Raw genomic sequence first — 17,203 nt, forward strand, 5'->3', positions numbered from 1 at the left:
CCATAGCTGACAGCTTGGCTGGAAGCGGACATCCTTCATCACATTGGCTTAGCTGACCTCTAGCTTTTTACCTTTAATCTGAAAGGGACTTTCAGAATATGCAGTTTCATTTGTTTACAGTCAAAACGTTTTACCATTGTAATGCTCCATGTTTATGAATGGCATTAGGCAAAATAAGGATAACTCCACATTTAATATTTAACCAATTACATTGTTAACAAAGGCTCAAATTATAGCTCTTAGACCCTATGGAATGCTAGGATGGGTGGAAATCTGTAACATCTACACGATGGTGGAGGAGGATGCTATAAATTTGCAGAATAGGATGCTTACCATTTTTCTGGGGAAAACACATTCGCCTGCTACCCCTGTAACTGGAATTAGAAAAGGTTCAGAAAAGGGCAACTAAAATGATTAGGGGTTTGGAACAGGTCCCATATGAGGAGAGATTAAAGAGGCTAGGACTTTTCAGCTTGGAAAAGAGGAGACTAAGGGGGGATATGATAGAGGTATATAAAATCATGAGTGGTGTGGAGAAAGTGAATAAGGAAAAGTTATTTACTTGTTCTTATAATATAAGAACTAGGGGCCACCAAATGAAATTAATGGGCAGCAGGTTTAAAACAAATAAAAGCAAGTTCTTCACTCAGTGCACAGTCAACCTGTGGAACTCCTTGCCTGAGGAGGTTGTGAAGGCTAGGACTATGACAGGGTTTAAAAGAGAACCTCCATGAATTTATCCAGTTAAGTCCATTAGTGGCTATTAGCCAGGATGGGTAAGGAATGGTGTCCCTAGCCCCTTTTTGTCAGAGGGTGGAGATGGATGGCAGGAGAGAGATCACTTGATCATTACCTGTTAGGTTCACACCCTCTGGGGCACCTGGCATTGGCCACTGTTGGTAGACAGGATACTGGGCTGGATGGACCTTTGGTCTGACCCAATATGGCCATTCTTACGTTATGTTCTTAACACCTCTAGAAAAGAGGTACCTGACATTCCTTCCCAGCCAGTGCTAAGTGGTACAGGACGTGGTGGGGCCACATCCACCCTCTGTCCTATGCAGACATGCCTCCTGCAGCACTGTCACTGGTACTAGTGGGCCTTGCTTAGTGTTAAGGGAGTACAAACAGCTGCATTATGACTGCCTTCTACACAGAGATGGTAGAGGGAAAGGAGCTCTCTGTCTTCTTTCCCCATTCTGTCCTGCACATCCGCATATGGGCAGCTGTAATTTGGCACAAATTAAGGAAAACTAACTTTCTTGCCCCTTCTGGTCCATAACCTATTGTTTAATTTGAGTGTATTGAAACAAGATTGAATGTGTCAACTTTATATCTCTAGTAAGAGTGGGAAGAGTTGAAAAAATGGTCATTTTGTACATAAAGATTTCCGGTATTATGCATCTATGTATTATAGGGGATGTTGTATACTACTACTGTAAGTTGGGTACAGATGAAAGTACAATATTCTAGTCATAATTGTATAAAATGTATTTCATTATAATTTATTAAATATGAAGGAATCTAGTAACAATACAAATAAATTATTTACAGTTTCAGGAATGATTTTAAGACTAGAAATTTAGGGAACACAGGGTCTTCTCACTTGAATATTGAAGACCTTTGATTTCTAGGTAAGACGTTTTAGCCCAGTTTAGGTCAATAGTAACAGAAACTAATCAATATAAAATGGTGGTCTAAGTGCAGTTCCCACTGGACATAGACCTCATATTTGTCAAATGCTGGTTGTCAGACTCAATAGGAAAAACTAAGAACTAAATGAGCTGATTTCTGCAAAGATGGATAGGATACCTTGGGGGGCCCAGTAAGGACATTATCACTCCTGATCAGTGATGAGCTGCCAAAATCTTAACAACCGGTTCCCTCCTCACCCCACGAGGGGATCGTGGCCCGCGCCCCTCCCCCCCCGGACTCCTGCCCCATCCAACACCCCACGTTCCTTGATGCCCCACCCCCACCCCGGGACCCCTGCCCATCCACCCCTGTCCCCTGACTGCCCCCAGAACTAGACAGAAGGTCTCGTGAGCTACTGTAGTGAGTGCCCACCCCACCCCACCACGCCCCTAAGAGCCAGAGGGACCTGCCGGGGGAAGAGGTGGGGAGTCCCGGTGGTGCTTACCTGGGGTGGCTCCCAGGAAGCATCCGGCAGGTTCCTCTGGCTCCTAGGGGCGGGGTAGCGTAGCTGGGGGGGAACAGGGGGCGCGGCCGCTCCCCCCACTGATCACATCAAAAGTGGCGCTTTAGGCGCCGTCTCCATGGGTGCTCTGGGGCTGGAGCTCCCACGGGGAAAATTTGGTGGGTGCATAGCCCCCACCGGCAGCTCCCCACCCCGCACCCGGCCCCAGCTCACCTCCGCTCCGCCTCCTCCCCTGAACGCGCCACCCCTCTCTGCTTCTTCACGCCCCCTCCCCCCACCCCCGGCTTCCCTCAAATCAGCAGTTCGTGTGGGAAGCTGGGGAGGGCTGAGAAGCAGGCGGAGGCTTCGCGCTCAGGCTGAAGGAGGCGGAGGTGAGCTGGGGCAGGGAGCGGTTCCCCTGCGCGCCCCCCAGGTTATCTGCTGTGGCGTGGGCAGCCCTCCTCGCCCGCCCCACCCCCAGCTCACCTCTGCTCCACCTCCCTGGGCCTGAGCGTGAAGCCACCGCCTGCTTCTCAGCCCTCCCCAGCTTCCTGCGTGAACAGCTGATTTGTAGGAAGCCGGAGGGGCAGAGAAGCAGAGCAGGGCAGTGCTTTCAGGCCCAGGGAGGCGGAGTGGAGGTGAGCTGGGGCTGGGCGCAGGGTGGGGAGCTGCCGGTGGGTGCTCTGCACCCACCAAATTTTCCCCATGTGTGCCCCAGCCCTGGAGCACCCATGGAGTCGGCGCCTAAGGTGCCACTTTTGGCTGGTTGTTAAATTTAGAAGCCCTTTTAGAACCAGTTGTCACGGGACAACTGGTTCTAAAAGGGCTTCTAAATTTAACAACCAGTTCCAGCGAACCGGATCCAGCTCACCACTGCTCCTGATCCTGTACCTGCTGGGTATATGGACTTCAAAGCCTAGTGTTTGCCAATCTGATGCCCCTCATGAACATAACATTCTCAAATTTAAGAAAAACCAATAAGAGTGAATATGACATTTATGGTAGTTTGTCACAAAAGGCTTTGGTCCATTATCACCTCAGATACCCTCTTTGTTGAGTTACCTGCATGTCCGTTGTGAATGAGACTTCTTGGTCATCCTACCAGAAAGAGGCAGTAAGGACAACTGTTCAAAGGCCTAGTAGTGTTAGGTGATGCTCACACTCCATTTATGATGTCAAGAGAAGTAGAAGGCACTCTGCACCTTGCAAGATTATGCCCTAATGAAGAGTTGCTGGAAAGGTTGAAATAAATGTTTGTGGGTGTCTGGGGGAAGAAGTGGCTTAGATTTTTCAGAAATTCTTAAGTTTAGCCATTCTTTGGTAAATTGTGATTAGATCATTATCCCATGTTCAAATGCCTGGAATTTAAACCATATTTTTAAAAAAGTAGGGGCGGGGTGAATAAGAAAATATTTTAAATCTTTCTATCAAGTCTTAATTTTATAAATATAAAAATATAATTTCTAGTGAATGAACTGGATTCTTTGCTGACCTCCCAGAATACATTCATAGCAAAATTAAAGGAGGAATGTTGTACGCTGGCAAGGAAGCTGGAACATGTAACAGAAAAAAACAGGTAGGTGTCATTTTTACACTAGCCTTGCTACTTAAAAGTGAGTTACTGTATTTTTTTATTTATATTTATTATTCTCTTCTTCTAAAACCTGTTATCCACACCTATTCCAAATCTGTTATGACATCTGCAACTTGAGAAACCAAGATGGGATTTTGCCCAGGGTATTTCTAATTTTACACTTTTCAAATGGTGTTTCCATTTAAATTACTTGGACTATTCAGATCTGAGAAATCACATATTATACTCTTCTTAGGATTAGTATTCTTCAAATAAAAATTAATAAATTTAAAAGTCAATTTGCTACAATTCTAATGTTGTTTGAAATTATGCTAAAAATAATAAATATTCAGTTAAATATCTTCATGTCACACGAAGAAGCTGAATTCTGTTGAGTATCTGGGGTTAAATGACTTAAATTTTTTTAAATAAGTCATTTAGTTTACAGTAGCACACACTAGCTAGTGGTTCTGGATCTTCATCACATCTTCCCTCTCCGCAAACTCTTGTGAAAATTGCTGCTCAGTAAGTGTCTGATTCTATAGCCTCCATTCATGTGGCATTACCATTGAGGTAAATGGTGGTTCTACATGTGGAACAACTGAAAAATTAGACTCTAAAGTAGTTGAGTAATAGTAGGAGTTTAGAGTTGCACTATATCCATATACAGTATAGTGTTATGTCCTGTTCATAACATGTCCTTAAGCTAGAAGAAGGTTATTCTGCAAAGAATTGGGATACTTTGTGGTTCTAGCACTGAGATTCTGTGTTCATATGTGATATAAATAAAATAAGCCATTTGATTTTGTATTCCAAAAGAGTGAAACTCACCTCTTTGCAGAGAGCCTTCACAGGCCTATCCCCCATTAAATCTTACTTGCAGGACAAAGTGAGTATTGAGTGGAGCGTGGACTTTATGCATACTCTCCATATGGGGTGAATTTCATCCAAAGTGAATTTGGTAAGCAAAGGATTTGGAGAAGGGATTAAAATGGAGGGAATGTAAAATGGGTCAGTTTAAAAAGAGACTCCGCTGTTGCAAATGTCATGCTGGTTCCTCGGGAGGTAAACAAGTAACACTTTTGCCAGTCAATCTGCCTTTCAGATTGTCCAGCATTGTAAGAGTAACATAAGAAGACTCACAAAATAGGAAGTATTCAGAGAGCTGGTGAAGCTTGAAGCCATAATTGGCTGCAGGCAAAGTAATAATTTAAAATAATTGAAATAGGAATTATTCCACCTGTTCACATAACGTAGAATCATAAAATACCAGGGTTGGAAGGGACCTCAGGAGGTCATTTAGTCCAACCCCCTGCTCAAAGCAGGACCAGTCCCCTACTAAATCATCTCAACCAGGGCTTTGTCAAGCCTGACCTTAAAAATATCTAAGGAAGGAGATTCCACCGCCTCCCTAGATAACCCATTCCAGTTTTTCACAACCCTCCTAGTGAAAAAGTTTTTCTTAATATCCAACCTAAACCTCCCCCATTGCAACTTGAAACCATTACTCCTTGTTCTGTCATCTGCTACCACTGAGAACAGTCTAGATCCATCCTTTTTGGAACCCCCTTTCAGGTAGTTGAAAGCAGCTATCAAATCCCCCCTCATTCTTCTCTTCTGCAGCCTAAATAATCCCAGTCCCCTCAGCCTCTCCTCATAAGTCATGTGCTCCAGCCCCCTAATAATTTTTGTTGCCCTCCACTGGACTCTTTCCAATTTTTCCACATCCTTCTTGTAGTGTGGGACCCAAAACTGGACACAGTACTCCAGATGAGGCCTCACCAATGTGGAATAGAGGGGAATGATCATGTCCCTTAATCTGTTGGCAATGCTCCTACTTATGCAGCCCAAAATGCCATTAGCCTTCTTGGCAACAAGGGCGCACTGTTGACTCTCATCCAGCTTCTTGTCCATTGTAACCCCTAGGTCCTTTTCTGCAGAACTGCTGCCTAACCACTTGGTCTCTAGTCTGTAGCAGTGCATGGGTTTCTTCCATCCTAAGTGCAGGACTCTGCACTTGTCCTTGTTGAACCTCATCAGTTTTCTTTTGACCCAACCCTCTAATTTGTCTAGGTCCCTCTGTATCCTATCTTTACCATCCAGTGTATCTACCACTCCTCCCAGTTTAGTGTCATCTGCAAACTTGCTGAGGGTGCAGTCCACGCCATCCTCCAGATCATTAATGAGGTGGGTTGAGGCTGACATAATTGGAATGGAGGGAATGGCGGTTTGTTTCAATCCAGAAACAAGAATGGATAAGTTGGGAGAGGCAAAATTGTCAAGGGTCTTGAAGGTAAGGACAAGAAGATTGAAATAAAGATGGTGGAAAATGGGAAGCTAGTAGAGGGATTTGGTGAGATGAGGTTAGAATTGCAGACAAGAAAGATGATTTTAGCAGTTGTGATTTGAATGACCAGAGGAAGTAATGTGTAGAGTGCCCAGTGTGCCATTGGCTTTCCCATCCTCTCTTGCAGATTTCATAATATGGTGCCTATATATATTATTCAAAACAGATTCTGATCATATAGTTTATTCAGTGTGCCCTATTTGTCTGAATGGAAGACACTTTTGCTGCATTCTGGAATAGTGGCCAAACCATAGGCTTCAGTTACTGCCAAAATCCTGGATTCTACACAGCACATTAGAGTGACTAGTCTAGTGATTAGAGCAGAGGTCTGGGATCAAAACATATGATTTCTCTTCCTAGATATGTTGTTTGCCATGCTACTTGGGAACCTCCGTGACTCAGTTTCCCCATTGGTAAAATGTGGATAATACTTAACACGAGTCCTATGATGCTATATTAATTAATGTGTGTAAAAACACTTAAGCTTTTGCAATAAGAGATCCAATAGAAGTATAGACTTATATAAGATGTTTGCACATTTAGAAGAAGCAGACTAAGTTTAAGCTTTACAAATGCATTTATATGAAATGTTACCTCCAGCTATGTACCTACCTCACTATACTTCATACATGGTTCCTGTATGATTACTGTAATATGTTTTTTGTTAGGTAAAACCTTTTATTGTGAGCTAACCCCTACCTAGGGCTAGATAGATCTCAGGACAGAATACTGAACAGATTATACACCCCTCAGGCTGCATAGAAGATAGTGTATATTAAGGTACAGTATACACATGCAAGTGTAAAAAAATCAAAATGTAGTCCTTTGGAAGGTTTTTTGTGTTATTTGGTTCATTTTTTCTGATTGTTACTGTCTGAGTTCCTAGACTTGTGGATTGATGCTTAACACTGCCCATTGTGTATTTGTGATTTGCGTTTTGTAATTAAGGGGAACAATGGGAGTCCATTGGGTCTCGTTATATATAATGGTTGGTTTAATTTGTTTCACTTCTATCTTGTTAATTGTAAATTGATCATTAAGATTTGAATTCTAATCTGTCACCAGGGTTGTGAGTATTGAAGCTAGAGCAATGATCCTGGTTTTAATCACTGATGATGAGAAACAAATTTTACAATTTTGGTACATATTGCAGTTCATATATTTTAACACTGTATTTTATGGTGTTATAAATATTGTTAAATGACTTTTAGTGTAGTTTTACTGTTTGGACTATAATGTATAAATTATATTACTGGTTTGGCAACAGTAGGTGTCCAACTGTGTGAGTTTAATTGAAGTAAAGAACGTACACCCGATTGAACTATTTTTCTGCATGTTTGGTTGATGTTCTGTTTAGAGACTGCACTCATTACACTCAACACCAGCAGTAGCTTGCCCAAGCTAGTGGTACCAGGATGTGAAATCTGTGTTCAAAACCAAATCATTAAGATGATATGCTATCCGCTTAAAGAAGAATTATCCCAATCCCAATTATGTCAATAAAAATGTTACTTTATAGCACTTGTCATTGTAATACTATAAAATTGACTGGTTTTCTGAGGAGTAAGAATAGACATTGTTGAATAAAACAGCTAAGCTCTGATTCTGTACTGTGGCTGTAAGAAGTACAGTGCAAAAGACACAGTGTAGAAGGAAGTAGGGGAAAAGAACTTTTACTGAATCCAAGTGTTTAAAAGAAAATCATGAATCAGACCTCCAAAAATGGAGTGACTTAAAAATTATGTTTAAAAAAAAATTGAATATTTATTTGCCTCCTGGACTTTTAATTTGAGGGTGCCCTTAGGTTATGTTTTCAAAACTTTCACAGCAGTTCGGGATAGAAATTAGCCTTTGTTTTAAATGAAGGCTGAGATTCTTACATAATCACACAAATCTTGGCGCTCTAGGAAAAACACCAAATATCTAGAGACTTGAGATAAAATTGTGGGAGTTGGCAGCACTGCAAAGTGGTGTATTATAAGCCATCTTTCTGCTGTCCAAGTTCTGGGCTTCTGCAGGGGCTGGTGTAGCCAGTGATGTAAATTAGAGTAGCTATGAGCTGCTCAGACTTAACAGCGGCTTCCTGAGGGCTGTATCATAACCCAGAATCCCCACAGTGCTATGTGCTATAGTGTTGCCCCTCATCCTTCCAACACACTTCCCTTCCATACCCAGCACGTGAGGGTTTATGAGGAGAGCAGAGGCAAACCAGTTACACTGGCCCTATGCTGCTTTCTCCACCATTCTACTGCAGCCTTTTTATGTCTTATATGCCACCAGAGCAGCACCTGGGTATCACAATTGGAAGAGAATTTCTCCCCTAGAATTCAGTCATTCCATTAGGCACATGTTTCTCAATTTTTCCAGACGATTGTACCCCTTTCAGGAGTCTGATTTGTCTTGCGTACCCCAAGTTTTAGCTCACAGAAAAACTACTTGCTTACAAAATAAGACCTAAAAATACAAGTGTCACAGCACACTATTACTGAAAAATTGCTTAGTTTCTCATTTTTACCATATAATTGTAAAATAAATCAATTAGAATATTAATATTGTACTTACATTTCAGTGTATAATATATAGAGCAGTATAAACAAGTCATTGCCTGTGAAATTTCAGTTTGTACTGACTTTGCTAATGGTTTTTTAGGTAGCTTGTTGTAAAACTAGGCAAATATCTAGATGAGTTGATGTACCCCCTGGAAGACCTCTGAGTACCCCCATGGGCACGCATACCTCTCATTCAGAACCACTGCACTAGGATATATTCATAACTTATATTTAGTTTCACTAGTTACAATAGTAATGGTATGCTATGGATATGTGATGATGATAATTTGCTCTTAATGACTTTTCTGTCAAAATGACTCAAGACACTTAATATATCTTCATCTATTAAGTCTTACAGTGCCCTGTGAGGTACTAAGTTGTATTATCCCCATTTTACACATGGGTAAACTGAGATGTTGAAAGATGAAATTACTGTCATGTACAATGAATAAAACGTGATCCTTGCTATTCATCTTCTGATAAATATACTCTGAAGCTCAACATAGCAGTTTTGGCTTATTAATAAAATTAATACTTTGCTCTTATAATAGTACCTTTTACTCATAGGTCTCAACGTGTTTTATAAACCATTCAGTAATTAATCTGAAAAACCCTGTGAGGTGGGTTGCTGATATTTATTTGTATTTCTGTAGCACCTATGAGACCTCAAGTCATGCACTGGACCCATTGTGCTAGGAGCTGCGCAAACACAGAACAAAAAGACAGTCCCGTCCCCTAAGAGGTTACAATCAGAGTAAACAGTTGATGGCAACAAACATCACATTATTTCCATTATATTTTATTTATTTTATGTTTATGAGTGTAAGGAGCTGCACAAACACAGAACAAAAAGACAGTCCCGTCCCCTAAGAGGTTACAATCAGAGTAAACAGTTGATGGCAACAAACATCACATTATTTCCATTATATTTTATTTATTTTATGTTTGGTGGGTTTAGTTAGGAATGATAAGCTAAAGGAAAGGGAGAGGGGATGTTGAAGGGAGAAGCAATGAGGGGGACAGGGAAGGGGAGAAGAGGAGTGACGCTAAGATGAAGAGACACTGGAGAAAGGGGAAATGGAAGGAGAAGGTTGGAGCAACCAATCAGCACAGGGCAGAGAAAGTCCAGTCAAAACTGTAGAAAGTTCTCTGAATGGCTAAAGGATCCCACTTTGGCTTCTTCCGTCCCTGCAGGCTGGAGTTTCTGTCTGGCTCCTCTCTGCAGTCTTCTCCCAAGCCCACATGATGGTGGGAAGGGGAGACACCACCTTGGTCCTAGTGCCCCCACAGTTGGGGAGTCTTCCTTGACCGTTACTCCCTTTTATATATTAGGAAATTCAAATAAATGATTTGTCCAAAGCTGCTGAAGGAGTCTGTGTCAGAGCCAGGATTAGAACTGAAGAGTGCCTGGTTTCCAGTTCTGTACTGTATCTAGCACATGGACACAGAGGACTAGATTCACAGAAGGACTTATGTGCGTATGTCCAATATTTATGTCCCACTGACATTCACAAAATTGCTTAGCTGCCACTTAACCCCGGAAGCACCTAATGTCCCCAACGCATCCGAGTTTCTGCTGGTAGGTATGCACAAAGCCACCCCAGTCCTCATTCCACTCCATAACTAATGAACTGCTCAAAGACCTCTGTTCTGCTTAAACCCTGTCAGGATTGTCAAACTAGGCATTCCATCGCCTATTTGCTTTCAGGTCCTGATCTATTGTAAATCTGATACAACTCCATTGACCTCATTTGACACCAAAAATGGCCAATTGTCTTTAAAATCACTCCTTAGTCTGATTGTCCACACCAAGCAAGGGGAATTGTGATCTTGCATAAGTGGGTTTTTACATATCTATAAGTGAGAGGCCGCTCTTATTATAACTGGGTTACCAAAAAGTGGCATACCAGAGTGTCATGTCTCCAGATGCTAGGATGTGGCTTACTAGGTAAAATGTTTGTTTCTGTAGGTTCTAATAAGAGCCTATTTACACATACATGTACAGAAGTCTTATAAAGGTTGAGACTACATAGTGATGGCCCACTATAGGATGAAATCTGACAACATCCGTCACCACTGTGTTTTTACTACTTTAGGTCTGAAGTCAGCCAGCTTAGTCAGGAAAATGAGTATGTTCATGACAGACTGGAGAAGATGCAGAAAAGAAATGATGAATTGGAAGAACAGTGTATCCAGCATGGGAGAATGCATGAGAGAATGAAGCTGAGGTAGGAAGTTCTATTAATCAGTCCATATGTGGTATACTATGCAATACCTGTTGTGTTGTATAAACAAGAAAAAAACCTTAGTTTTTATTTTATGAAAATGACCAAAACCTCAGACCATCCTTTGTTTGTTCTTTTTGCTTGTGCTGTTTTGGATAAATAGCAGGAAAGCATGTTCAGTTTCCACAGTACTCTGAAGAATGTAGACCTAAATTGATTTAGCATATGTGTTGTATGCTGTTTCTGCTGTTTGGGCTCTCTCAGATGAATTGTCATAAGAACAGTCATACTGGGTCACACCAGTGGTCCATCTAGCACAATATCCCATCTTTCAGTGTTGGCCAGTGCCAGATGCTTCAGAGGGAACAAACAGAACAGGGCAATTTATCAAGTGATCCATCTCCTGTTGTCCAGTTCCAGCTTTTAGCAGTCAGAGGTTTAGGAACACCCAAAGCATGGGGTTGCATCCCTGATCATCTTGGCTAATAGCCATTGATGGACCTATTCTCCATGAACTTATCTAATGCTTATTTGAACCAATTATACTTTTGGCCTTCACAACATCCCCTGGCAATGAGTTCCACAGGTTGACTGTGCATGGTGTGAAGTACTTCCTTATGTTTGTTTTAAACCTGGTGCCTATTAATTTCATTGTGTGACCCCTAGTTCTGGTGTTATGTGAAGAGGTAAATAATATTTCCGTATTCAATTTCTCTACACCATTCATAAATTTATAGACCTCTGTCATATTTCCCCTTCTCCCCCAAGTCATGTCTTGTCTAAGTTGAAGAGTACCAGTCTTTTTAACCTCTCCTCATATGGAAGCTGTTCCATACCGGTAATCTTTTTTGTTGCCCTTCTCTGTACTTTTTTAATTCTATTATATCTTTGCTGAGATGGGGCGACCAGAACTGCACATGGTATTTAAGGTGTGGATGAACCATTCATCTATGTAGTGGCATTATATTTTCTGTCTTACCTATCCTTTTCCTTATGGTTGCTAACGTTCTGTTAGCTTTTTTGACTGCTACTGTGCCTTGAGTAGGTGTTTTCAGAAAACTATCCACAATGACTCCAAGATCTTTCTTGAGTGGTAATAGCTGACTTAGACCTCATAATTTTTTATGTATAGTTGGGATATGGTTATCTAGCATGCATTACTTTGCATTTGTCAACATTTAATTTCATCTGCCATTTTGGTACCTCGTCACACAGTTTTGTTAGATCCCTTTGTAGTCCGCTTTGGATTTATGTATCTTCAGTAATTTTGTATCATCTGCAGACTTTGACACATCGCTCTTTACCCTTTTTTCCAGATCATTTATGAATATGTTGAACAGCACTGGTCCCAGTACTGATCCTTGTGGGCAGTCTGCTATTTATATCTCTCCATTGTGAAAACTGACTGTTTTGTTACTACCCTTTGTTTCCTGACTTTTAACCAGTTACTGATCTATGAGAGGGCCTTCCCTTTTATCCCATGACTGCACACTTTGATTAAGAGGATTTGGTGAGGGACTTTATCAAAGGCTTTCTGAAAGTCCAAGTACACTTGAACCACCAGATCAACCTTGTGCACGTGTTTTTGACACACACCCCACCCTACCCCCCGTGCCAAGAACGATAGTGCATTGTTGAGGCATGATTTCCCTTTACAAAAGCTATGTTGACTCTCCCCAGCATATCACATTCATCTGTGTGTCTGGTAATTCTGTTCTTTGCTGTAGTTTCAACCAGTTTGCCTGAAGTTAAGCTTACCAGCAAGTAATTGCTAGAATCGCCTCTGGAACCTTTTTTAAAAATTGGTGTTACATTACCTATTCTCCAGTCATCTGATGTAAAGGCTGATTTAAGCAATAGTTTACATACCACAGTCTGCAATTTCATATTTGAGTTCTTTCAGAACTTTTGGGTGAATACCATCTGGTTGTGGTGATTTATTATTCTTTAATTTATCAATTTGTTCCCAAATCACCTCTATTAACACCTCAATCTGGGACAGTTGCTCAGATTTGTCACCTAAAAGAATAGCTCAGCTGTGGGAGTCTTCCTCATAATTTTGCAGTGAAGATCGATGCAAAGATTTCATTTAGCTTCACTGCAATAGCCTTGTCTTCCTTGAGTACTCCTTTAGCAACTCGATCATCCAGTGGCCCCACTGACTGATCATCAGAAACAGGAAGCCTGACAATCTTAAAATTTTATTAGTTTTTGTGTCTTTTCCTGGTTGCTCTTCAAATTCTTTTTTGTCCTGTTTAATTATGCTTTTACACTTGACTTGCCAGAGTTTATGCTACTTTCTGTTTTCTCAGTAGGATTTAAAAGATGTCTTTAACTGCTTCTTTTACTGTGTTGTTTAGTCCTGGTGGCATTTTTTTGGTCCTGTTTGAGCCTTATGGTGTTTTTTAAAAGTTCCCATGCATCTTGCAGGCATTTCACTCTTGTGACTTTATCTTTTAATTTTCATTTAACTAGCCTCCTCATTTTTGTGTAGTTCCCCTTTTTGAAGTTAAATGCTACTGTGGTTGGTTTCTTTGGTATTTCCTCCTCCACAAGAATGTTAAATTTAGTTATATAATGGTCACTATTACAAAGCGGTTCAGCTATATTCACATCTTGCAACAGATCCTGTGCACCACTTAGGACTAATATGTCTTTCTTTTGTGCCCTTATTTAATATGCTATATTTTTCAGTACTATTTTCTTAACACATCTAGTTATTTGTGTTTAATATAAACAAAAACCTGTCACTGGAAATCTAAGTATTAAGAGTATTATTAAAGTAGAAGCTGTTCGATTTTGACCAATAGCTTGGAAGTGCCAATTATTTGATATTATTTGAGTTACTCTTATGGAGGCATCTCCCCACTCAAGTAGTGCACCCCCATCCCTTAGTCATGTGGGCTGAGAATGAGGAAGGGCAGAAGCTTTTGAGGGTATAGCCAGCCTTCAAGGGTAGTAGGGACTTCCCCAGCAACATGGGAGTGGGAGCAGCTGCAGTGGGGCTGGTATGAAACTCTTCCTGGACATCGGTGATAGCACCATTCTATATGCCAGAGACTCCAGTCCACTCTGTGCTGTGCAGGCAGCATTTAATGGCCATAAACTGGCCAAAAACAGCTGGGGCAGAATTTTGCCTGCATGGAGGAGATCAGCCAACGATTCCATCACCAGCCTCCTCATGCTCCTTCCACCCTGGGTTCTCAGTGTAATAGGAAGGAAGGGATGCTGGGAGGGAGTTTGGGCAGGACGATGAGGAAAGGGGCAGAGCAGAGTATAGCTCTGGTGCACCAAATCCTCCACTCTGGAGGGACTTCAAGCCAGTAGTGTAAGTTAGGGCTGCACAGGAGGGAGCTCTACGTTATGCTAGAACTGGACAGCCCTGAATCGGGGAGCGAGCTGCAACCAGCTCTCTACGACCCCCCGCTCCATATCAAGAGAGTTTAGATGACCAGAGTATCAAGGCCTATGTGTTACACAGGGTGTTCTGTCTGGTGATTGTTTGCCCCTTCCCCCTCCTACCGCTGTCTAACAGAGTTCCTCTGCTGCCGGTCTCTGTCCCCCTTCCCTCCATTCTTCCTTTTCCTTCTTTGTTGCTTGCTTCCTCCCAGTAACTCATCCTGCTCCTGCCATTTCACCTCACTTCTGCCCCCACAGTTAAACTTCAAAGGAAAAAAAAGAGATTCTGAAATCTCAGATGGTGCATTTAGTCTGTGAAACCGGATGATTTCATTGCTACCCTCATCCTCCCTCTCCATGACACGCTCCCTTGGTTCCTTGCATTAGTTGTTTTATATTAGATTCCAGCCTTGGGGAGTGGGGAGCATGTCAGCGTATGTATTTGTACAGTGCCTAGCACAATGAAACTCTAATCTCAATTGAGCCTTTGGGCACGACCACAGTAAGTATAAGTACGAAAAAAAAGCTGGCTTTTTTATTATTGAAAGTTGAAAACTGTTATGTTGGGTAAAATGGATTTTCATCTATAAAATATTGGTTTAGGTAGCTGATGTGGGATAAGTAAAAGTGAAGGCCTTACAAGTTATAAATTGGCTGCTAGTATAACAGCATCTGAAATGCTCTGTTTATGGAGCACACATTCACAGTGTAATCCATGCTACTACAGGAATTCCAGCCTCACCTCTGCTTTTAGAAAACATATGTATTGTCTCATCATACTGGAATAAGGACAGGAGATACTACATACGGTTTGATTAGGCTGCTATGTCAGGATGCAAAATTACTGACATCCCCTCTCCCCCTCCCCGATCCCCATGAATTTGGCCACCTCCCAATTCACATACTTCCTAGCCTTGTTGACCCCAGGGCATAGGAAGTGCTTCACTGTTCCCTGCAACACCCTGCATGTGCATGTCCTATCATAACATTTTTACACCTAGAAAAAGTTCCAGGGTCAGCCCCAAGTCCCTCTTAACTCTAAGCATTCAGGCTATCCCTTTACACATTCCTAAATCATTTCCTCCACATTGCACCACAATTATATCTGGTGCCCACTGATAAGCCGCCTGTATACAGAAGTGGCATGTGCCACAGAAATGGCATGTATACAGAAGTAGTATCAGCTGGTCCCATAATATGCCCCTCCTTCTGTGCTAGCTCAGGACTGCTTCATCACTAAGCCCTAGCTGCGAACACTCAGACAGCCTGGATGCCCACCCATAAACAATGCTGTGCCCATAGATCTGTGCCACTGTCGGCATGGCCTGTCTTCCTGCATCTGGAATGAAAACAATGAAAAATGAACAACGAAAAATTCCCTACCTGGGGGTGTCATGTACATTCTGTATGCTTCTGAATGCCAATGCCTGAATTACCCTACCCCCCATACCCAGCTGTGCCGCTGCTGTTGTAGTCCAAATCCTGAATGAGTGGGAACCAAATTCCTGGGCTGGAAGCCCCAACCTAATCAGTCCCCAACTCAACACCATAACAAACTGGTATGTTGTGAGAGGAGTCCTGTCATCTTGCATAAAGAGGGGCCCATTGAAAAGATCTGTATTTTTCCTTTTTTCTAGCTTAGTACCCAGGCCACTCTGCTTCATTATTACTACTAGCTTGAATTTCAGATCTGTCTTTTGTCAGCTGTTAAGGCGACATTTAATATGCATTAGAATGAAACAGAGATCATGAAGAAGTTGTTCATCGTTTTCTATACCATCACAGCAATTTTATGCACTAGAAATGAATCAAAGCATTAATACAGAACAGAAAATTGGTCTGAGAGGAACGTGGTCATGCTGCAGGCAGTGCCTTACCTTCTGCTACTGCTTTTAATGATGGAGAGCACTAAAACCAGTGCAGTAACTGTGTTTTCCTAAATTTAATATTTTATAATTTATAAATGTGGCATAGATTATCATCTAACTGAGCCATAGTCAAGAGATTTTACCAGTATATTAAAGGGGAAAGCGATGAATGCTTTGGTTTTATAGTTGATCTAATTCTGTATTTATTTAAACATCAGGTAGCGAATGGAATGTTATCAGAAACAGCTTAAAAATCACAGTAAAGCTGTTTTACAACTTCCACAATGAAGAACAGTTGTAGATTTTAATATCAGCTGAGCTAATGTATTAAGTTTGTTCCCAAGGGTCATGAACTTGACTATGAATTGTTCGTGTACACTAAGTACAGTAGAAAGTCATAAAAAGCCACTGTTTTCTAGCCTATGCATTTGATGTTTTTCCTAAATCAAAAAATAGTGAGGTTTTTAGTCTACTATTCTAGACCTCTGCAGCCTGTTGCTGCCTTACCCAGGCTAGTCTTTTTTTTTTTTTACTTAGCAGTAATGGAGTTTGCTGCATTGTTCAGTTTTCTGTCTCAAATACTAGTGCTTTCATGAAAGTGGTATAGAGAATGATTACCTCTCTGCACAGTGATGCATTTCTTCTTTGTATGCAACCACAGATAACACTTTTTGCTACTGTATCACACATATAGCTTCTAATTTGCTATATGTGCTGTTACCCCAAGGTCTCTTTAGGCATTACTGTTTTCCAGGTTTCTCACTTTTATTGAATATAGTCCAGTTTATTTTTCATTTATTGATCTTCTTGTTTGGTTCTTCAGCCAGCTTTCAGTCCATGTGAGAATATTTTTATCACTCTCAAAATTGATTCAATTGATTTTAACTTTCCATGAGTCAAATGTTTTATAAAATTGAAACACACTATCTGTATTTCAGTCCCTTGATACACTAATTTTGTAATTCTGTCAAAACCAGAAGTCGGTGTTCTTCATAAACACTACGTATTGTTCATAATTCTGTTGCTCTCTCGATTGTTTATAGAGTTGTCGTCTTCTATATAATAGTTAAACCTGCTGGATGGTAACTGCAATGGTCATCATCCT

The 17,203-nt window shown here is 41.3% G+C and overlaps 1 protein-coding gene across 7 annotated transcripts in view; it reads left to right on the forward strand.

Moving 5' to 3' along the window:
- The window catches only part of SDCCAG8 (SHH signaling and ciliogenesis regulator SDCCAG8), a 154,924-nt gene that overhangs the window by 88,061 nt on the left and 49,660 nt on the right, over nucleotides 1-17,203 (forward strand). For 5 of the 7 annotated variants that reach the window (XM_077813469.1, XM_077813472.1, XM_077813471.1 and 2 more), the window contains 2 exons: nucleotides 3,605-3,713; nucleotides 10,703-10,834. The exons of 1 other annotated variant lie outside the window; for it this stretch is intronic. In XM_077813469.1, coding sequence (XP_077669595.1) covers nucleotides 3,605-3,713; nucleotides 10,703-10,834 — 241 coding nt within the window. The remainder of the gene's footprint in view (nucleotides 1-3,604; nucleotides 3,714-10,702; nucleotides 10,835-17,203) is intronic. One more of the 7 variants, XM_077813473.1, reaches the window with a different exon arrangement.

This window comes from Eretmochelys imbricata, chromosome 3 (assembly GCF_965152235.1).
Source record: "Eretmochelys imbricata isolate rEreImb1 chromosome 3, rEreImb1.hap1, whole genome shotgun sequence".
Classification (NCBI taxonomy): domain Eukaryota; kingdom Metazoa; phylum Chordata; order Testudines; family Cheloniidae; genus Eretmochelys; species Eretmochelys imbricata.